We start from the raw sequence: 24,429 nt of genomic DNA, 5'->3' as shown, positions 1-24,429 counted from the left end.
TGCATATTAATTGCAAGCTGCCCTTGCATATTAGTATTCTCCACACTGACCTTGTTGTCCTCCTTGGTGAAAAAATTCAAAGTGTTTGTAAACTTATATTTATTTCTTAAACTATAAAGGCTGCTTTAGTGCCCTGGATATCAGGATATTGTGGCAATGACAAGGATATGTGGAAAATAATTTTAATGGCAGCCACTGTGTACTTGGCAAGCTTCCACAATTACAAACATGGTAATGATCAACCAATGTATTGTAGGTAACATAGAAACATAGAAACATAGAAATTAGGAAGACTTGTGTTCCCTTTTATTTTGCAAAAGTGTCCATCTGTGAAGAACTATAAAGAGTGCCAAGTTGTACAAACTATTAAAGGACACCTATTTTTTCAAGGCCTTTTGCAAGCTTCGACATCCCAAAGCACTTTATGGTGAACAGGTTACTTTCTGGAGTACAAGGAGTATTGTGAAGTAGGAAATGTAGCAGCCACTGTGTACTTGACAAGCTTCCACAATTACAAACATGGTAACGATCAACCAATGTATTGTAGGTAATGATTGAGGAGTAAAATTTGACCTGAGCACATTTCTTCCTCCTTGGTCTCCTTCAAAAGTTGTCTGAATCCTTTGTGCCTGAACTGGTGGGGCTTCAGTTTATTAACTCATTCAAAAGACAGCACTTCACGCAGTGCTGCACTTGTTTTTGTGGTATAATTTCTAGAGTGGGCTTGAACCCTAAGGCAAGAGACACAACAGCTGAACATCCTTGATGTCCATCAAGGTTTATATTTGAAAATATTAATAGAATTTGTTTTTTCCCAAAAAAATATTAATTGTCAATTCTCATTTAAATTAATAGTTAACATTGTGCAAAAGAAAACTGTGACCCAAGTGCCAGATTGCAAGCAGCTACAAGTCATGTGGCTGCTATTTTACTTCGAGGAAAACAAGCAGCAATTGTGCCTGCAGAGCTTGAGGCATACGTGTGAAGTGAAAACTTCACAAATGCAGCTGGTGCTTTTGCAAGCCAACATGACTGTGCTGTCATCATTATCAAGAATGCATGCATATTGTTCTTGAGGTTTTAAAGATTTTCCCCTTTGTTCTGATTTCTGACTGACCCACAGACCAAGGTTTTGGTAAAGAACTGGATTTCTCACGTTTCCTTGTACATTTTGAAAACATTATTTGTGAGTGTTTAACCTTTCGTGCGCTTGTCACTCCCTTTCCCATCCTGTGAATATTTAAATAGAGAAGGAATTTTAAGAACAGTAGTTTAGGCTTCCTGACTTTCATAGGCAGTGACTGATATGACATTTGCTGTATTATTTGTATTCTCCGATTTCCAACCTGTTATTATTTTGCTTTTGTTGATCATTGGATGAAAGTGAAGGATTGATGAACATGTTGTAATATGTAGGAAGGAACAGCAGATGCTGATTTAAACCGAAGACAGACACAAAAATCTGGTGTAACTCAACGGGCCAGACAGTATCTCTGGAAAAAAGAAAGAGGTAACCTTTCGGGTCGAGATCCTTCTTCAGACAAGAAGAGGGGTCACGACCCGAAACATTGCCTAATCCTTTTCTCCAGAGATGCTGTCTAACCCGCTGAGGTACTTCAGCTTTTGGTGTCTATCTTATGTTGTTGTAATACAGTATTGATTAATGATTTGCTGATCTTAAGCTGCCCTTCTGGTGTGACTTTGTGACGTATATGCAATTCAATGCTTTTTTGGTGGCCCAGTTGAATGTCTGTTCAGGCCAGATGTTGTGGTTAAGTGGTTAAATGACACATTCAGTGCTCATCGTGATTGTAAAATAATCAGCCAACAACCTGCAGTGAATGCATGCTGCCGTTAAGTGCAGAATTTGTAGAGCTGCTGCCATTGTTGCCCAATACCATCATGAGCTTTGTTATTTTGGCATCTGCTTAAGAGAGTCATTGTTGAAATAGGCCGAGGCATTTGGCGATAGAGATACATGAGAAAAGGTTCGGCCAGTTCTACATCAAGATTTTCCATTCATAATATTAATTCAGCTTTTTGTTCTCCCTCAACAGACACTGCCGGATGTGCTAGGAATTTCCAGTATTCCCCTTTTTGCTTTTGGGTTCAGCACAGCTGAAAATTGTTCAATTAAAAAATTGGTACAAAATGACACGGGCTAGTAGTGGGCCAGAGGACTGGGATTTTTTAGAATTCCAGCGGAGAAAGACTGAGAAAGTTCATAAGAACGAAGAAAGCTGATTTTGAGAGAGAACATTTCATGTATTATCATAACAAACAGTAGGAATTTCTATTGATGTGTAAATAGGAAGAATGTGGCTCAGGTTGGCATGGAATCTCTGGAGGATGAGCCTGGTGAATTCATAACAAAAGAAATGGCAGAGCATGTTAAATATTTTTTTTGCATCAGTCTTCAGCATAGTGAACACTGCAAATGTTCCGAAGATACAAATGGGCCAAAATTGAAATAATGATAAGATACTTGTAAAAATCCCAATGCAAGCTGGTCGCCCATTCTTCACTTGGTCTCGCAGATACAATGGAAGCCATGATGAGGGCACTGAATTCAACAGACGAGTTGGAAGGAAGTGCATGTGAGTCTTATCCTCACTTAAACGTGATATTTAGGTCCCTGGATGGTGGTGAGGGGTATTGTGTAGGGATAATCTTGCATCTAAAGGGAAAGTGTTGCAGCAGAAAGTGACAGGAGTCAGGAATGGATGTGGAGGATTGAGTGGACAAGCGAATCACAAAGAGAGTGGTCCTGTTGTCCTCAGCCATTTTGGTAAACTAAAAGAGCAACACCTCCTCTGCATGGGTAGTCCACAACCCAATGGTATGAAAATTGGAAAAACCTTACCTTCAGTATATCCCCTGTTTACATTGAAGGCGTCAAAGTAGAGAAGGTTGAAAACTTCAAATTCCTAGGAATCAATATCACCAACAATTTCTCCTGGACCACCCACATTGAAGCAACGAGTAAGAAAGCTCTCCTTGGAAAGCTTAGGAAGTTTGGCATGTCCCTTACAAACCTCACCAACTTCTACCGATGCATCATAGGCAGCATTTTATAAGGATGCATCACAGCTTGGTTTGGGAACCTCCATCAAAGACCGCAAGAAATGCATCGAACTGTGGATGTAGCCCAGACCATCACACAAACCAACCTCCCTTCTATTGACTCCATTTATACCTCAGGCTGCCTCGGCAAGGCAAGAAAACAGGCACCTCCAGATTCAGGGACAGTTTCTTCCCAGCTGTTATCAGGCAACTGAATCATCCTACCACAACCAGAGAGCAGTCCTAAACTACTATGTTACTCATTGGTGACCCTCGGACTATCCTTGTTCGGACTTTGCTGGCTTTGCCTTGCTCTAAACATTATTCCATTAGGTATCTATAAAATGTAAATGGCTCGATTGTAATCATGTATTGTCTATCCGCTGACTGGATAGCATGCAACAAAAGCTTTTCATTGTATCTTGGTACACATGACTATAAACTAAACTAAACTGTCTTCTCCTGATCCACCTCCAATCTTTTCATTTTATTCCCCTTCCTGGTTCCACCGGCCTGCTACCCCACACTTCACCCACCGGATCTCCTTCTTATCTGGTTCCATCTGTCCCTCATCTTTCCCTTAAATGCTTCACATTATCTCCTTCCTCACTGATCAGCTTCCAGTGCATGTAGACTTTGAGTGCCTGCTTATCACCATCCAGGCACCGCCTCTACCTTCCCCCTTTCCTCCTCCACCTGGCTTCTGGCCATTATCCCTTACTGTTATTTGGTCCACCTATGACCTGCCAACCCCTGTCACAGCTCGTTCTAAGCTTCCCCCCAGTCTAGTTTCAGGCAAAAAGATACTGAAATCTCGAATGGACTAGAGTATTCCTAGCCAATCTGTACTTTAGCCACCGAGCCCAGTGCCTTTACGAGATTCCTCGTCCGTCACTTCAGGGAGGGATTCAGATATCTTCACACAGGCATGGCCTCTAACCAACCTAGGTTTTATCTCTTCAAAAGAATTTCCTTTACACCAGCTTGGCACCGGGTGTCAGCGCCTAGCCTCTTTGCGTTGGCAGTCAATGCCGATTTTTGGAATGCATCTTTCCAATTAGCGCTCTCAGCAACGACAGGTCAAATGCTTCACCGCTTATCATGTAAACCAGACTTGTTTTTCAATACCCCACCAATTGGATACCAAATCTGGGACAGTGGGTCACCCCTCACCCTGGAAGCGTGTTTGGCTCTCGTTAAGCAGCTGCAGCCAGCCAACTACAACCAAGTTTTTGGGCCGCTCCTTGCCCTGTTTTATGGGCCCCTAACCCAAAGGAGTGCTATCCACACCCCCCCCCCCCCCCCCGTGCTTGCTAAACTCTGTTCTACAATCTCGTTGGGACCCTTTTCCAAGCACACGAATGGTCGATCTGCTCCGACTAGTGAAGTGCCAAAAATCCATGCGAAAACCGCACAGTGGCACTGATTGCTGCACTCGTGATCTAAACAGCTCAACACCCTTAATCGCAAACTTGTGTTTGGGGGTCCGTTGAGATCCCGGACGAGCCCCCAATGTAAATAGCTTGTTCTAAGCTTCCCCTCAGTCTAGTTTCAGTCAATAAGATACTGAGTCAAGCACTTGTGCATCTAAACTTTATTTTGGAAAAACACAATAACAGTTCCCCACTACTATACCTAACCACCGTGGGTTCGATCCTTGTACCTGCCTGGCCAAGCCCTCTGAGTCTCGTGCAAGCAGAGACACTCCAAAAGGTCACGCAGTCCTAAGCGTTCTGCCAAAAGATCGACATAGGACGTCGTGGGAGCGGCCTTTTATAGGTCCCCGAACCTTGAGGGGCCGAACCACATGGGGGTGGTCTCTATACAGTCCAATAACAGATATCGATTAACACAGTACATAATAGACATTTCCCTAACCCAATAATACAGTGACTAATACGATGTACCTGACGAAGTTTCTAGATTAACAGAGATTAATACCTAACCCAAAATATGAGCAATTCCTTTCCCACCCCCACAATGCTGCTCGACTATCACTAAACTAAGACTCGTTGAGATTTCCTCCAGTAGTTTGCTTTTTTATTGAAGCTGAAGTGTTAACTACTTATCTCTCTCTTCACAATTTTTTCCAAATCTTTGTCTTTTCAGCATTTTCTACTTTTATTTCCATTTTCAAACATCAACAATATTTTGTGCCTGTTCACAAACATATTGCGGAATTTTGCATTGGTCGATTTTGCTTCTGAGAGTTTGCTTTTGCAAATAGACTGCTGTATTTCCTTTGGTACAACATTTCATTGCCTGCTAAGCACTTTGACACACAGTGGCACAGGAGTAATTGTTGCTTTACAGCACCAGAGACCTGGGTTCGATCCTGACCATGGGTGCTGTTTGTCGGAGTTTCCCTGCGACCGTGTGAGTTTTCTCTGGTTGCTCTGGTTTGCTCCCATATTCCAAAGGTTTGTAGGTTAATTGGGTTTTGTAAATTGTTCCTTGTGTATAGGATAGAAGTAGTGTGTGGATGATTGCTGGTCGGTGTGAGCTGAAGTGCCAGTTTTCATGCTGTATCTCTAAACTAAACTAAATTAAACATACTGAGGTCCTTAAGAGCATCTTTTTTATTCTTCTGCCCAAAATTATAAGTATTTCATTGTCCTATCTGGGACACATGACAATAAAACTCTCTTGGCTCTTGACTTGATCGTCTTGGGGATATCTTGAAAATTAAAGTATCCTCCAGGCAGGAGCACCAAAAGTCCACAATAAGAGTAGAATTTAGCAATCACAAGCATGCAGCCGATTATTCAAAAGAAGGGAAAAATAATATTATCCACAGTATGTGCCCATATTCATCAATTTCCCTATAAATTGCCTTGCAAATAAATGTCAGTTCTTATTCTTTTTCAATAAAGATGCTTTATTAAAAAATATGGTGTAACTGTGCAAACATTGTGCTGTGCGGCTTTTAGCAATGCCATGAATGGTGTACGCTTTGGATTGATTGACAAGGTATTTAAATTCTGCCCTAGGAGGTTGTTATTAAGGGAAGGCTGAGCAATCTGTGATATCTTAAAGCAGTAACTCCTAGTGGTCTTCAAACTATTTGACAAATGATTGATTTTTGAATGATCAGCTATGACTTTAAAACCTTTTTTCTAAAATCTATCCTTTTAGACCCTTGAGGTAAAACCACTTAAATGAATAACAATAAAAAAGTATGTTACTTGCAAGTGAAGCATTTAGCCCACGGCAAGCAACCATGTTTTAAAAACCTTTGTGTTAAATGAACTACCAATGATGGATAACGTTGTTGCGAACCACTGTATCAGGAAGTGCTTCAGATTTCACTAGTCATCTTTCCTCAACCATAAGCTCCCTTTTGTGATGTGGTCAAGGAAAACATTAGCCTAGCAACATGTCAGTCTGTAAGAAATGAATAAATTGTAGGTTGGGTGATGTGAACATGGGCAGAAACATGGCAAAAGCCTGCTTGGTCTCTTGCTTTTCATGTAATGAAACTGCAAGGGGAAATAAAGGATGAAATTATTATGTGCTTCCCTGCAATGTTTTTATCAGCAAAACTGCCTCAAGGAATATAAAAAATGTTAGCACAAAAACCTTTTGAGTTTTGTTCATTTTTAGTACTTTAATGTGTACATTGCCTCTTTTTGTATATCCCTATTTATACCTATTGGTTTGAACTGTGCTACTGTTTCTTTCAACAAAGGACATTGAGCAGATCTTAGGCTCTCTTTGAATTGCTGGACACTTGGGGCATGTTGTTTATTCCCGCATGATCCTACTAGAACTCAACCTCCTGGCATTTTGACATGATGTAGTGCAGCGGAGGGTTGTTTTAGCAACATCACGCAGTACCACCATGGGGCACCTTTGACAATCAGTGATAGAAACATAGAAACATAGAAATTAGGTGCAGGAGTAGGCCATTCGGCCCTTCGAGCCTGCACCGCCATTCAATATGATCATGGCTGATCATCCAACTCAGTATCCCGTACCTGCCTTCTCTCCATACCCCCTGATCCCCTTAGCCACAAGGGCCACATCTAACTCCCTCTTAAATATAGCCAATGAAGTGGCCTCAACTACCCTCTGTGGCAGAGAGTTCCAGAGTTTCACCACTCTCTGCGTGAAAAAAGTTCTTCTCATCTCGGTTTTAAAGGATTTCCCCTTTATCCTTAAGCTGTGACCCCTTGTCCTGGACTTCCCTAACATCGGGAACAATCTTCCTGCATCTAGCCTGTCCAACCCCTTAAGAATTTTGTAAGTTTCTATAAGATCCCCTCTCAATCTTCTAAATTCTAGAGAGTATAAACCAAGTCTATCCAGTCTTTCTTCATAAGACAGTCCTGACATCCCAGGAATCAGTCTGGTGAACCGTCTCTGCACTCCCTCTATGGCAATAATGTCCTTCCTCAGATTTGGAGACCAAAACTGTACGCAATACTCCAGGTGTGGTCTCACCAAGACCCTGTACAACTGCAGTAGAACCTCTCTGCTCCTATACTCAAATCCTTTTGCAATGAAAGCTAACATACCATTCGCTTTCTTTACTGCCTGCTGCACCTGCAATCCTACCTTCAATGACTGGTGTACCATGACACCCCGGTCTCGCTGCATCTCCCCCTTTCCCAATCGGCCACCATTTAGATAATAGTCTGCTTTCCTGTTTTTGCCACCAAAATGGATAACCTCACATTTATCCACATTATACTGCATCTGCCAAACATTTGCCCACTCACCCAGCCTATCCAAGTCACCCTGCAGTCTCCTAGCATCCTCCTCACAGCTAACACTGCCCCCCAGCTTAGTGTCATCCGCAAACTTGGAGATATTGCCTTCAATTCCCTCATCCAGATCATTAATATATATTGTAAATAGCTGGGGTCCCAGTACTGAGCCTTGGGGTACCCCACTAGTCACTGCCTGCCATTGTGAAAAGGACCCGTTTACTCCTACTCTTTGCTTCCTGTTTTCCAGCCAGTTCTCTATCCACATCAATACTGAACCCCCAATGCCTTGTGCTTTAAGTTTGTATACTAATTTTTTATGTGGGACCTTGTCGAAAGCCTTCTGGAAGTCCAGATACACCACATCCACTGGTTCTCCCCTATCCACGCTACTAGTTACATCCTCGAAAAATTCTATAAGATTCGTCAGACATGATTTACCTTTCGTAAATCCATGCTGACTTTGTCCAATGATTTCACCACTTTCCAAATGTGCTGCTATCCCATCTTTAATAACTGACTCTAGCAGTTTCCCCACTACCGATGTTAGACTAACTGGTCTGTAATTCCCCATTTTCTCTCTCCCTCCCTTCTTAAAAAGTGGGGTTACATTTGCTACCCGCCAATCTTCAGGAACTACTCCAGAATCTAAAGAGTTTTGAAAGATTATTACTAATGCATCCACTATTTCTGGAGCTACTTCCTTAAGTACTCTGGGATGCAGCCTATCTGGCCCTGGGGATTTATCGGCCTTTAATCCATTCAATTTACCCAACACCACTTCCCGGCTAACCTGGATTTCACTCAATTCCTCCAACTCCTTTGACCAGCGGTCCCCTGCTATTTCCGGCAAATTATTTATGTCTTCCTTAGTGAAGACGGAACCAAAGTAGTTATTCAATTGGTCCGCCATATCCTTGTTCCCCATGATCAACTCCCCTGTTTCTGACTGCAAGGGACCTACATTTGTTTTAACTAATCTCTTTCTTTTCACATATCTATAAAAACTTTTGCAGTCCGTTTTTATGTTCCCTGCCAGTTTTCTTTCATAATCTAATTTTCCTTTCCTAATTAAGCCCTTTGTCCTCCTCTGCTGGTCTTTGAATTTCTCCCAGTCCTCCGGTATGCTGCTTTTTCTGGCTAATTTGTACGCATCATGCTTCGCTTTGATACTATCCCTGATTTCCCTTGTTATCCATGGATGTACTACCTTCCCTGATTTATTCTTTTGCCAAACTGGGATGAACTGGGTGATGGCTTCCCCAAAGCTCGACTAGCTCTTTAAAGCTGTCTCTGTTGTTGAAGATTAGTGAATATCTCATTGACATTCATATACACTCAAAAGCACTTGCGGCCAGTCAAAAAAATCTAAATACTTCTTAAAATAATTTTATAAACATTTAAAGAATAATGAGCTAACGATTTAAAGAATTAAAAAAAACTTATTTGTTGGTAATATTGCTGAATAATTGCACTTGGAAATATAATAAATGTGGAATATGTGGAAGTTGATGCACCTTGAGAAGATTAATAAGGATAGGACATAAAGGGATATAATGAATGGATGGACTCGATGGATGGATAGGGGGGCATCACTGTAGAAGTCTAAAGATCCCTAGATGTAGCAGATGAACAAGGTGTTGAGAAAGTCATATGAGATACTTCCTTTCATTAACTGGATCTTAGAATGTAATAGGGAGATTACAGAATAACCTTATAAAACAAAATAGCTCACAGCTGGAGTAATTCATAATGTTTTGGTCACTGCACTACAAAAATGGCATGATTGCACTGGAGAAGGTATATTTACCAGCATATCGTTGAATCTTTTTCTTTATCTGCCCAGAAATTTCCCATATAATGCTCTTAATTCTGGCAATCAGGTTTGGTATCAGCACATGGACTTTGAATCTGTAAAACACTAGCAAATCTGGTCTACAGATACTACACTAGCATTTTAATAACATGATTTACATGCTTTTCACCATTTTGTTTTGTTGTCAGCTGCTTTCTATTGGAGGGAATTGTATATGACAATCTTTCATTATCAGGGGCTCTCCACCAAGGGCTATCTAGCACAACTTGTGAAATGTTTGTATTGCTTCCTTTTTGAGAACATTACTTTTTAAGAACATTACTGTAGGGGAAGCTTTTTAGATCCGTCATTACTGCCTGTCTTTCTTGAGAGTATGCCTGAAAAAAATTACTCTCTGTTTATAATTAACAATTCATCCAGCATTAACTGTCACTGATGGAAGAAACGTCTAAACTTTTAACACACTTGTCATATACCAACATTTTCATAGTTTCCTTTTGAAAGATCAGTATTTCATTTTAAGATGATATCCCTCAGCCCTTGATTCAGGAACTAGTTTCTCACTATTAAAGCAATTTGTTCTCTATGTCTTCAATGGCTATTAGATTGTACATATGTATTTTCACTTGGAGCATCAGTCCACCAATGTTATCATGAATGCTCTATTGCCAATACTATTTGAAATTCAAATTTTATCTACGACTTGGAGGGGATCCTGCATGAAGCAGTATTCATATTTATAAGTTATATGAGCAGAATTAGGCCATTCAGCCCATCAAGTCTACTTCACCATTCAATCATGGGTGATCTATTTTTCTCTCTCAACCCCATTCTCCTGCCCTCTCCCCATAACCCCTGACACACATACTAAGCAAGAATCTATCAATCTCTGCCTTAAAAATATCCATTGACCTGGCCTCCATAACGTCTGTGGCAATTAATTCCACAGATTCACCATCCTTTGACAGAATAAATTTCTCCTCATCACCTTTCTAAGGGTACGTCCTTTTATTCTGAGGCTATGGCCTCTGGTCCTAGACTCTCCCTTTAGTGGAAACATCCTCTCTACATCCACTCTATCCAAGCCTTTCACTATTCGGTAAGTTTCAATGACGGTCCCCCTCATCCTTTTAAACTCCAACGAATACAGGCCAGTGCCATCAAATGCTCATCATATGCCGACCCACTAATTCCTGAGATCATTCTCGTAAATCTCCTCTGGACCCTCCAACGCCAGCACATCTTTCCTCAGGTATGGGGCCCAAAACTCCTCACAATACTCCAAAAGCGGTGTGACCAGTGCCTTCCTTATAAAGCCTCAACATTACATCCCTGTTTTTATATTCTAGTCCTCTCAAAATAAATGCTAGCATTGCATTTGCTTTTCTTACTACAGATTTGACTTGCAAATTAACTTTTTGGGAATCCTGCACCAGCATTCCCAAGTCCTTTTGCACCTTTGATTTCTGAATTATCTTTCCATTTAGAAAATAGCCTACGCCTTTTTGCTACCACCAAAATGTATGACTGCATACTTTGCTAGGCTCTACACCATCTGCTACTTCTTTGCCCACTCTCCCATCGTCCAAGTCCTTCTGCAGAGTCCCTGCATTCTCTACATTACCTGCCCCTCCACCTATCTTCATATCATCTGCAAACTTGGCCATAAAGCCTTCAATTCCCTCATCCAAATCATTGATAAACAACGTGAAGAGTAGCGGCTCCAGCACCAAACTCTGCAGAACTCCACTAGTCACTGGCAGCCAACCAGAAAAGGCTGTTACAAAATTCACAAATCACTACCTGGAGAGTTGAGATACGAGTAAAATTCACTCTTGTGGAAATTGTGGGGGGGGGGTAATGGAAAAATATGAGACAGCCTTCTTTTTAGGAATGTCACTCTGTGCTCGCCCCACTCCTTCCATAATGTGGGACTGGCCTCCATGTGGTTGGAAGTTTTCTTTTGTATGAAATAAGTGTACACAGTTGCAGGCTGTTTGTTGCAAGAGAGCAGCATCAAGTCGCCGGCCAGGGACTGGAACATATAACAGGGATTTGAAAGGGTAGTTCAATGAAAACTCAGTGTTCAAATAATTAATCATTTTCTTTCAATAGATCCCTTCCACTTTCCAAAGAACAGGACATGCTTCGAACAGTGAGATTGTATATTCAGCAACATCAGTATGATGAAGCAGTAAGTACACGATTGAAGATGTAATTATTCAGGTTAGGCAATTAAATTAATGTGTTGAACAATTTAAGCAAGAAATAGGAGAGTGGTTTATTTTGAGTATGAAATGATAATGCATTATACATTATTTTCTAGAAGGCCCTTAAAATAAATGATTAACCACATGACTATACATGTTTTACTGTACCCCTTAAAACACAATTTATAGTGGATTAATGTACCCCACTTACGGATATGTACTTCAAAAACATTAATATATATTTATCATTTAAATTTACTTTTCATTAAAAATATTAAATATTATACAGTGGAATTCAACTGGGATAAGTATGAAATGTTGCATTTGCAGGCTGCCACAATGCGTTGTGGAACAAAGAGACCCTGGGGTACAAGTACATAATTTCCTGAAAGTGGCATACTGGGATAGGGAGGTGAAGAAGGCGTTTGTCACACTTGCCTTCATTGGTCAAGCCATTGAGTATGAGGGTCACAATTGTAGAAGATGCTGGGGACCACACTTGGAGCATTCTGTGCAGTTCTGGTCACCTAACTGAAAGAAGAATGCCATTCTTCTGAAACATAACTGAAAGAAGAATGGGAAGGGCGTTGAAAAGATTCACAGAGATGTTACCAGGACTGGAGGGCTTTAGTTATCAGGAGAGACTGGTTAGGCTGTGACGTTTTAACCTGGAGCCTAGGAAAATGAGAGGTAACATTACGGAGGTGTACAAAATCATGAGGAGCATAAATAATCTCAGTCTTTTTCACGGGGTAGAGGAATCTAAAACTAGAGGCCATTAATTTAAGGTGAGAGGGAAAAGATTTAAAGAGAACTTGGAGGTCAACTTTGTACCATCAATAACCATATATGATTGATAGATCATTGAACTGAATTATTAACACTGCTTCTTGTTCCATAGTTCAGCAGCTGCAATAAAGAATTATGGATGAAGAAATTCCTTGGGAGATATCACAGGAATATAGGAACAGGAGCTGGCTTTGCAGCCTATTGCATTCTTTAATTAGATTATAGCTGATCTGTATGTCTGCTCCATTTAACAATCTACTTTGTTCACCTAACTTCAAAAGAGGTTTATTGATTTTTACTTTCAAGGGACTTGCCCCCAACTCTGGTGTTTGGTTACTTATCAGAGGGGAGGGAATTTCACATTTCTTTGAGAAGTGCTTCCTTGATATCATCCAGTTGTGGTATACTTTTTTCTATACGTGCTCTTTCATTCATTATACTAAGCACCTTAATTGGATTAATATACAATATACCCTTACAATTGAATACAGTTATCCTCCTTGCATTTCCCATGGCTTCTCATTGAATCAAATAATGCATTCAGTTTTTGAGACTAACAGGTGGGCATATAATTTACTGGCATTTAGACTTATTCTTGATCCTGTGTCATTGTGTTCTTAATGAAGCATTGGTTTCGTGAAGTCAGTGTGTAGAATGTGGTTGCAAGCAAAATAGGTAGACATCACAAAAATGTAAAGTGGCATCAATTGATCAGTAAGTGGTTATCTGCATCAACGGAGAAAATAAGGTTCTTGCAAATTTTGAAAAAGAGTAATGGTAAAAAAAAGGACCTCATCATAATTGAAATATGTGTCAATCTCACAATGTTATATGGTGGATGAATTCTACCTAATAAATAGAAGTATTATTTATTTATTTATTTCCTTTCTACTTATTACTAAAAGGGCTGAAGGTATTGATGATTCATCCCAGGTTTGTTTCTTCCTTTGAATGTTATGAATGCATCACAAGGATGGTGGACCTAAAAATGGCCATATTTGTCTGACGCTCCCCTAATTCTGCTTGACTGTAGACCAGTAGTTTTTGCATCAAGAAGAGTAGCTCCATTATTGCTGCATGTGCAAAAGAAGAGGTATTTTTGCTCACTTCACTGTCGTAGGGCATAGTGAACATTCTCACAAAATAAGCATTAAATGGCAAAATAAAATGGCAAAATATCATCCGCCAAGTCTGAAGGGATGTGGTATGGCCATTGCACACAACCTGGCACTCCCATGTCCCTCACTCTTCCACCTACTTGGCAAAAAGCTGGTATGTTTTTCTTTGGTTAAGGATGTCAAGTTTCCATTATTTGTCTCAAAATAAGTATAATGATCCAACGAATACCAATAGTTGTGACAAATAAGAATTTTGGGAAAAGAAAATATTGTGTATACTTAGCTAGCAAAAATATGTTAGTACCTGTACATCGTGACTCTTATCAATGGAGCACGTTGGCCTGCTACTGTATATCCTGGAAGAAGTTTCTTATAATGTATTTTTGTGAAAAGTGTTATGGGATTGAATCAAATGATCATATAAGTGAGCAAGCAGTTATGTGATGAGAAAATGAAATTAAATTTCCCTCTGCCAATATCTAAAAATAACATGTGCTGGGGAGATACAGCATGAATGGGTATTCAGCCCAATGATTCCACAGCAACCATGAAGCACCCATTTACTGTAATCCTACATTAATACCATCTTTTATTCTCTCAAATTCTCGTCAGCTCTCCACTATATTATGTACTTAATTTGGCTCTGCTGTTGGGTAAGATATAAATAATGTACCTCAACATCACCTTTCCATAAAATCCTCAGATTGATTTTTTTTTAAATGCCATAAAAAGACATCTGAGAAATACTATTGATATAATATATGGAATGACTTCAACAATAATCTAATATATTTCAGAAGTTAACCAGATTGATATCCAATTTGATAGTCTGGCTTTTCACAATTTTATTTAATGGTGGAACTGTTTATTTATTAATGTTGTTTTTTTTTTGCAGATAAAACTTTGCAAGTCTCTAATAAAACTTGGTTTGGAAGGACTCTCTTATTATCATACCTATGATCGCATCTTCTTGGGGACTAGTGTAGTTCTAGGATTTTTGGGCTGGATTTCGTATGCTTTTGTTCTGATTGTCAAATTCCACACAAAGTTAACCAAGCCAATCTCCAAACTGGATAAGGTAAATGAATTGTTTAAAACCATACCATATTGTTTAGTTTCATAAATATCAGATAGTAAAACTGTATGTATGGTTTGGTAGCGAGCTAAATGTATTACAACTTGAAATCAGTAATTGCAATCACTGCAAATGTTTTCCCCACGACTGATTCTATTCTGCATTGTTTGTGCACCTTCAAAGACTGTTTCCATGTATTTCACAGCTGTCGACCGATCATCTCCTTCCTGTGATATTCATTGGAGCTGGTGTAATGATAACATTGTTTCTGATGATTCAGAGCTGTCCGTGGACCTATTATATTTATTGCCTGCTTCCAGTCACTGTGTGGTACGCAGTAATAAAGGAGTAAGTGGTAAATAATTCAGATTCTGCTGTCAAATTTCTTGTACTTCACTACAGTGGACTAATGCAAAGAATTGGGTTGAAGGATGCAAACAGACTTTCGTAAAAGTTTTATGATTTTTTTGGGATTACTGATTGACTATTTTGGCATGTTGAAGCTTTCCTTTGCATATGATATGCAGATTAAGAGTTAAAACATTTTACGTTGCTGCTTTCAATATAAGTTCATTTGCATTAACCATTTTTAGAATGCATTAAACAAATCTAGAAGAGTAAATCTACTTTTCTAGTAATTTGGTGTGCCTGGTATTGAGGCAACAGCGTATTGTGGAATCTACTGATTCTAGAGTCATATAACATACATCACAGAAATAGGCCCGATCAGCCCACCTTGTCCATGCCAAATGCAATGCCTAAACTAATCTAATTTGCCCATATCACTCAACACTGTTCCTATTTAAGTACCTGTCCAAATGTCTTTTAAATATTACAATTACATGAATGCTCAAACCATGCCTTTTATCCAGAGATGCTGCCTGTCCCGCATTTTTTGTCTATCATCAATGTACCGTATTTCCCGCCAATGAAGCCGCTATTTTTTACCCAAAAATAAGGCACAAAAATTTAGCTGAGTGGGTCAGCAGGCGATGGGTAACAGGGCAGCAGGTGGTGGATTTTACTCTTGTCAGCGCGAGTAACCTCAATTGGTCCCTTGAGCGCACTGACACAGGAGTAAGCTCCACCGCCCGCAGTCCTGTTAAAAAATCGCCCGCTGACACGCTCCGCTTTATGATCATTGCTCTTGGAGGGGGTCGTCACCCTCCACCCCCACCCCCCCCCCCATCCATTCAGTCATTCAGAATGGAGGAGATTTGGAAGCCTTGTGCAAATTGAATTGTTACTCTCTGTATTTTTATTTTTTATTTTATTGAGCGTGAGAAATTCTGTCCCGCTAGCCGTTTTTCAAATTTTAGCAACTCAAAATGGGGAGGTGTCTTCGACGCAGGTGCGTCTTCATTGATGGCAAATACGGTAGTTCCTTCCAACACATAATCCATGTCTATTGTTCTGCCTTCGTTTTTTTTTTAGATATCTCCTCGTAAAACCCAATGGTGAGACGGAATTTTCCCTGCACAAAACCAAGCAGACTCCTCCATGTGAACATACATCCTGTCCCTTTGAATCTTCTCCAACATCTTCCCTATCTATAAAATAAGGCCCACCAGTCTGTAGTTTCCAGGCTTATCCAACCCATTTTGAACAATGGAACAATGTTAGCTATCCACCAGTCGACTGGTACCGCACCCATGGCCAACAAGATGCAAAAATCTTTGTCATAGCCCGAGTGTACTGCTCCCTTACTTCCCTTCGCATCCTAGGATAGATTCCATCAGGCCCTGTGGATTTATCTATTCCCTTGTCCTCCACAGATATGTTGTGGGATAATATACAGAACTTGCAGCATTTGATTTGGTATTGGAATTTAGATCCATGAATGAATTAAAACCTTGTGTGCATATCATTTTGTCAATTTATCATGAATAAGATCTTGAAAATCTTGTCATAAACTCATTAAAACTCACTAGCACTCTGCCTCTCCTCATGTAATGCGCTCTTTTAAACTTTTCTCTCGACCAGGCTCTTGATTATCTAATTTAATATACTACTAAATATTTAACATTTTATATTGGTTAGACATCATATGCCATTTATAAAGATGATGCATTGAGCTATTTATTATCATCTATTAAAAATCTACGATACCCCTGTTTTCTGCCCCGGAACCTACTGACCAAGCATCCTACTTCTGCAATGAGCTCTCAAAGTTTAGGCAGCCATTGTTGAATTCAGATATTCATGCTTTATCTTATTTCATATGCTTTCTGATGTTCAGTGGCTCTGGATGGCTGATAAAGTTCACTCTCTTAGATTTCTCTCCTTAAATTCACACTTGCTATGTTATGCCCCCTCCCCCCGGCCTATAAAATGCAGAGATATTTGTGCTCTAATGTTTGCTACTTCCTGTACCCTTTGCCAGCCAATGGCAACCAATTTCTTAAACTCGATCCCATCTTAAAAGTAAACCTCTTGATGAAGCTTTATGTCAGTTTTGCTCATATCACCTTGTGAGATTTGATATACATTTTATTTTATTTGATAATGTCGTTGTGAAAGACCTTAGAACATTTTTGCAATATTGAGAGTTCGGTGAAACTAAAATCTACCTTTGTTCTTGCACTACTTGCATTTCTAATTTGTATTTTCTATTTTAAGTAAATGTGATTTATAAGAGAATATATTCTCAATTCATTGTTTTCAACTCATTTAAAGAATATTATTTTACCAATGCTATTTCTAGATTGAGGAGTTTAAATTTTTTTTTTGTGGTTACATCTGATCTCAAATAATGTTTGTCTTATTGTTTTCCAGGTTTAGAGTCATTAAAAATATATTCAATTTATTTTTAACACTTCCCCCTACAAAGTCCATTGGCTATTTATTGCTTTTTATCATGGGGATTGAAACCATGGTAAGCAATGTGAACTATTTTAAATGTTCCTTTTCAAAATTAGAGATCAAACTACAGCAAATGGAAATTCTGCTGGAAAATGATCTCGCAGATCAACATGTTTTATTGTTTGGCATGGCGATTCACAGAAAGTGTGATGTGGAATTTAGAGTCATCGGCCTGACATTTGCATGGGGCTGTGAAGGTGGCATTGGGCAGAGAATCTCAGGATGGGATGTCTGCTTTCTCAAATAACCTTCGGAAATGAATTACTGTTAACTTAATCGAAAGAAAGCTAATTTAAAATAGGCGGAGTGTGAAGTTTAACATGAATTTTTGCCATACCCAAAAGTAACATCTTTACTTTTGCATTTTGAATTCATTAATAAGTATGGTGGGGAAACCGGTGCAATGAATTTCCCTTTGAACAATGTGGGTACAAACTGCTCTCCGGAATCTGAAAGTGCTTTTTATTCTGCCAGGTAAATTGAAAGGAAGGAAGTTCTACTTTGTTAGAAGTGCCATGCTTTGGAAATGTTACAATTACATTGAATAGCAAAGTAGGACTGAATGGCCAACTGCTGATTCTAATTCCCAATTTGTATATTAAGACAAGTCTTCACATTTTCAAGGGGATGATAACTTACATCTGACACTGTTCAGAGTACAGCAGCCATCCAATGTCTTAGACAAAACTACCTCAGTGAATGCCACCGACAATGAACATTTGGCCATTCTTTTCTTGTTTGAGGGGTCCTTGTTATGTGCTTCTAATCATTGTGTTTGGAATTGTAACAGCTGGCTATACAGTAGAAGGAATTTTGTTGTTTCGCACGTGCTCTGTGAAATACTATTAGCCATGCAATCATCAAGATTCTGAACTCAAATTTAATTTGGGCAATTTATTGATGCTATGTTGGGGTAATCCTTTAGTACTGACCCCGTTTCTACATTAAAATTGATCATGGTTGCTCTGTAATGAAACATAAAGTGTTGGAGTAATTCAGCGGGTCAGTGAGCATCCCTGGAGGGAAATGGACAGGCCACAGGAACTGCATATGCTGGAATCTTGAGTGAAATATAAAGTGCTGGAGCAACTCAGTTGGCCACACAGGTTGATCTGTACCTTAATTTGATCAATGTGCTATATGCTCTGTGACTCTTAATGTCTAATGATCAAATAAAACAGTGAAACTTCATTGCTTTCAATAGTAGGTAAAAGAATAGGAAGTGGTTTTATATTAATTAAGGGAGTGCAGCAATAAATGAAGTGGCTGCATACATTGTCCATCCCTAAGCACCCATTAATTGGCAGGGAGCTGAACACCTCAGAGGGTCCAGTTGCACATATTTCCCTGTCCCCGTAAGGGTAGCTGATGTGGCAAATAATAATGTAGTGAACGGTATGTTTTATGTATGGACTGGCTCTATTTCTTGTCAGTCAGCTACATTATTTCATTGAGATGGCACAGGCTTTCATCTTTCAGTTATAAACATTTGTGCATGGCTGCTTCCTTTCCTTTGTGTTCATTTGTCTTTGAGAAAGAGATTGATATGACAATCTATGAGGAAGAATAATGGAACATGGCAACTGTTTATGAGCTTCTCTATATCATTTTCTGCAATAGTCTTTCACAGTTTATCTAAAAACCGATATAATCGTAAATAATTTTGTATTTTAGTTACTGTTAAAATCCTCTCTTGAGGGAAGCACGTAGATATTAAATGCCCCCCCTCTCATGTAGACTACAGGTCATTTCCATGCAATAATCCTTGCAACTCTGCGAATCTGTCCTGAACACTGCAGCAACTTTCTTTGAACAAATGAAAATAATAACAGTGCAGCATAAATTACTTGTATGAAACTTTCCTGAAGTTATCTAGCGGAACCAACTTTACCTGTACAACTTATGTCTGGTCTTCAAGTCAAATCAAGTCAAGTCAAGTTTATTCGTCACATACACATCGAGATGTGCAGTGAAATGAAGAGTGGCAATGTTCGCTAATTGTGGCAACGGAGGCCGTGAGCGTGCAAGCTCTGACCGTCTAGCAGGGCTGGAAACAAGTCCCCGGCTGCTCTGGGGTGGTAAGCACCGAGCTAGTGCAATACTCAATAGCAATTGAGTTTTCCAATTGTCAAAGTAATTAATTTGCCGCTGTCGGACGCACCATACATTTGCAAATTTTGTAGCAGTACATCTCACTCAACGTTTCCTTGGGATAACAGGCGCCGCCTCCACTAATGTCGTTGGGACCCCATCATTTATTCATTGCCTCTCTCTACTCCAAATTTAAGATTTGTAATTTAAAAAAAATCACCTGGGGGTACCAATTGTCGGATTTTATTAAAGGGTTTTTTATCACCCATATTTGGGGTGTTCCCACTTGTAGAATATTACTATACTGCCTGCCTGTAGCATCAGGCCCCCACACAGTTGCAGGGGCGCGCCACCAATAATGCTGTCTTTGCACGTTGGCTCACAGGCGGTTAATTGTTCAGGGTGTTTAATTGCTTCTCGTGCAGGTCTAGAGGCTCTCAGAGCCCTAGTAGTTCATCCAGTCTCCAGCACCTTGGAAAATTGTATTGCTGTTGTGACTGCAACGAATGAGTAGAACCAACAGACTTATCAGAAAGAAGGAAGCGATCATCGAACGCCAAGCTAGAACGTCGCTGCACCTATTCCTTTTCCTCCTAGAATGCTGCCTGCACCTTGGCACGTGAGTTGGCCTGTCAAGCACATTTTGTGTCTCTACGTTGTATAGTCAGGAGCTGATGGCAAAGCCAAATAAGTCATGGAGGGAGAGTAAGCGAAAGCTGCCCAAGATACCACACAACGGCATACCACCCGCGATCTGTGAAACACCGGGTGGGTGGGGTGGAGGGTGTTATGGCCGAGCGTGGGCATGTTCCTGGCTAGCGGAAAAGTACTGGCTCACTGTATCTTTCATTGCATGATACAAACTGCTGATGGTAGTATCATAATGAGATTTTGAGAGGATGCAATAGACACCATCTTATCTGTTCAACGTTGCAAACCAAATGCTCTGGTCAAACACTGTAGTCTACAGCCAGATAAATGACATCCCGAACACATAGCTGTTAAAGGCCAACAGATCGAGGAGTGTTGTCCAAAACTAAAAAATGAGTCAAATTCTCGCGGCGGATGGCCAAGTCAATCACCGTCTGAACCCAGGATCGATGAGAGATGCACCCCTTTGCTGTAGTGCTGAAGAAGAACGAAATAAGCCCTTGGACTAAGTGCACCACAAACAAGCATAAGCTGAGAGGATGATTGCCGAAGAGCGATGGTCGGCACGAGAATCAGACAGAGAAGTGAAACCAGGTATACCTGTCTGGATTGGTCCCCATGAAGAGTTGTCAGACTTGCAAGACGACGTCCATTGGCGTTGCATACGGCGCCACAGGATATGCAAACAAAATACTAAACATGACTCCTTTCATTACATGAATTGCGGTGTCCAAAACATGGGCCCTGAAATGGGGGGACTATGTATAAAACACTGAGGTAATGTCTACAGGTGAAACCACAACCTGTATAGAAAATGGGCCGTAATTAAGACGACATGTGCAGTTAAACCCACATGCGATTATTTTCTATTACAAATCTCAAATTGTGGCGTACAGAGGGCAAGATAATAAAAATACGCGACGTTGGGGCTCTCTAGGTCGCGTCCCTTTGACGCCTCGTTGTCCCACACATTAAGGGAGTGGCACTGTCGATGAGACACCTTTACACAATGCTGTCAACTCATAATGAGGAGGATCTTTTTTCTCTAAGCACCTTGTGAGTTTTCGTTTCTTGCCGTAGTGGAGGCCTTCAATGACCGTCTGGCTGCCTCTTGCTGCGGCTGGCCACTGCACGCAAGCTGTTTTTATCACGGAGCCATGCAAGCGAAGGTGAATCGCACTGTTGAACTTAGTACGTTCGAATGTGTTTAATCGAAAACGACACTTTTGAAATCAAGCGAAATACAGTAGCGCCCCTACATTGCTGCGATATTTAGCCACGTTTTCTTCGATCTGTATGAAGGTATGCCTTTTAAAATAAATTGCCACAGTTAAGGTTTATTTATATTATTATTGAAGCTGGAGCGAGGCCCTGAGTGGCTGTGCAACTTTTAATGTGTGTCTTGAGAGCGGGAGCATTCTTGGGAACAACCAAAGGACATGCAAGCACGCAGTCACGAGAAGGCTCGCTGGTCCATGGCCACCATCAATTTTAGGACATAATTTGCCAGATCTTTAAGCGACTGGGCATTAAAGGGCGTTTCAGATGTACATTGTTTTCGCTTGGTACAGGAGACCAAACTCTGGTGAATTAGGTATGGCATTAGTCGCGTCTCCTTTGTACGGAGAATGGCGCGCAGGCGAATGGATCTGCACAATTCCCATGCACTGGTTGTGTAAAATTTTATGAAATGCTGACGGCCTCCGCAGGCATGGAAGAGAGAGGGCCTGTTGGGCATCCTGGAATACCTGCGTGACCAAGCACCTGTATGAGGAAAGTGACGCCAGATGGCCAGGAGGAGAGATAGGAGCAATGCGCTGTTAGTGAATATGCCATTGGTTCTCAAACACAAGCCAATGTTCGCAGCAACCTCCATTCAATGCAACGAGAGACAAAACAGTGTACTAGGTGAACTTCTGTCTCCAATTGGAACAGGCCGCAAACCGGACAGTGGTGCTCCTAGAGCAAGAAAGCAACTTGCGCACGATTGCAGAGCCCATGTCCTAGACTGCATGAACAATTAAGTATAACAGAGCTCACGTTATAGTACCCTATGAGCGGCCGAATCTGCCTGTGTCTCCCATCAGTTTAGCATATGTGCAACACTAAAGCACGCCAAGTGGACGCAACATGATTGGCTAATTTCCCCGCCGTCAAATGAGCTGATGAAACGCTTGACCAACTCGGAAAGATCCAGGACTTATTTAAAATTAATGGCCAGCGACCGGCAATTGCCCACCTTTTAAATTTTCACTTGTGGAACGCCGTGGGCACCAGGGTGAATATTCTACGAGCAACTTAGTAAGCTTTCTAATAAGAAATGAAAGTTGCGCACACTATCAGTACTACGTCTCGAGTTATATAATGTGTACAGATCACTGCAGGGTCATCGTATCCTTCTAGGAACGAACGAAACTCATCATCCAGAGCAACAACGACAGGGGTGGTAACAATAACAGCTGTCGAGGACAGGATTACTTTCACAAAACCTGTGACTAGAATAACGTGGCATGTTTAACATAGAAAACCTCAACTCTATGTACTGGACTTTATTCTATTACCCCACCCCATAAGCGCTCTGCACAACAGCAAACAAATGCTACTTGAGTTTAGGGCAATGCTGTTTGCCTTGCATTAAAAGGGGTCAACCTTCCGCCTTGTCTAGCATGGAAGTGTAAGTTTTATTGAAATTATGAATACCTTGCGCTTGTAATGGGTCGAGATTTGACATGTTGGTATCACAGGAGCTAGTCTGTCGCAATGTTAAGAATTCTCAAAATCAAGTGCGCATTCAACAAACAAACTTGCCTGCGAATACTGTGTTATATTCCTGCACTCGCTATGTCAGTGGACTGCTAGAAGTTGTAGGACGAGGGCCACACGACGTGACTGACATTCATGGGGGAGATTCACACAAGAATAGTCTGATGAAGCAGATTACCCAAGCATGCTGGAGGTTTCCTCAGGTAGAGGAAAGTATGGGGCGTATGATTGTAACGTTACATGCGCGCGTTGTGAAGCATTCGAAAAAAGGGGGAGGGGGAATTATTTTTTAACGATGACTGTACCAGCGGCGTCAAGGGAGCATCAGCCGATAGAACCAGACGAAGACACGGAGGGCAGTTCAAGACGAGCCGCAGTACTTCAGATATGTTTATCGAGGGACACATAAAAACGCAAGTGGACTGAAAGTGAGGTTAGAAGGGTATTTCTCTCCAAAGAGCCGTAGCGATGCACGAAATAATTATCTACAAATTGAGAGGATAATGAACCCTCGCCGTGATTTTCGGGTCATGGGAGCAACCAGGATTATGGAAATATTGAGCCAAATCGAATGCCTAGATGCCATGGCTACAGAAGCATACCAGGACATGTGACTGAGATTGCTGGACACCTCCTGTGTGGGCCTGTTTTATTGTTTGGGCGATCCCAGAGAATAACTCACTGACACATGCGATATAAGGTACTCGGGAACAACCTTGTGAGACAAATATAATTACAAAACTTGAGGGGCAGGTTGGCGTTACATTTGCCTTGAGACGTTAGACTTGTCTGCGCTGCTGATCTGTTGTCAGGCAGTGTTTATATGGCCAGGGAACAAGACGCAAAGCTTTCCTATATTTTCTGATTTGTGTTTCCAGTGGGCAGAGCATTGTCCTTGGCCGTAATGACAACTAATCTTCAGCGTTAAAGAAAACAGTTTTTTCCATTGAAAGCTTGTAATTTAATTGCGTGTAGGTGGTGTTCACGTAAACCACCGCTGTGTCATTAGTGGAGGGAATCATAGGGCGTGTGTAGTAGAGGCCTCTGTCTATCCAGACGCCACAGGAATATCATGCTATATGTATCGCTTTCATCTAGGGCTAATTATAGCTTCAGACCCGAGCCATCATTAACTGGTGGGCGAAATTAAGGAGATTTCATGATCATGTCAAGATGAGGTTCTTCAGCTCGGGATAAAATGCGATCAGCAGCTTCCTAACTTGAGGCAGGGAAATATAATCGGATCGCAGGAGTAAAGATTTGCTATCTGGCTGCTAAAATG

General features: G+C 40.8%; 1 protein-coding gene across 1 annotated transcript in view; it reads left to right on the top strand.

The window, feature by feature from the left end:
- The window catches only part of pign (phosphatidylinositol glycan anchor biosynthesis, class N), a 153,176-nt gene that overhangs the window by 71,317 nt on the left and 57,430 nt on the right, over positions 1-24,429 (top strand). The window contains exons 13-17 of the mRNA XM_055649699.1: positions 11,704-11,782; positions 14,601-14,783; positions 14,986-15,128; positions 17,556-17,883; positions 21,465-21,553. Of these exons, the coding sequence (XP_055505674.1) occupies positions 11,704-11,782; positions 14,601-14,783; positions 14,986-15,128; positions 17,556-17,883; positions 21,465-21,553 (822 nt within the window). The remainder of the gene's footprint in view (positions 1-11,703; positions 11,783-14,600; positions 14,784-14,985; positions 15,129-17,555; positions 17,884-21,464; positions 21,554-24,429) is intronic.

The sequence above is a fragment of the Leucoraja erinacea genome, chromosome 2 (genome assembly GCF_028641065.1).
Source record: "Leucoraja erinacea ecotype New England chromosome 2, Leri_hhj_1, whole genome shotgun sequence".
NCBI lineage: Eukaryota > Metazoa > Chordata > Chondrichthyes > Rajiformes > Rajidae > Leucoraja > Leucoraja erinaceus.
Note: the sequence above shows the minus strand (reverse complement) of the source record. Positions and strands in the feature narration are given on the sequence as shown.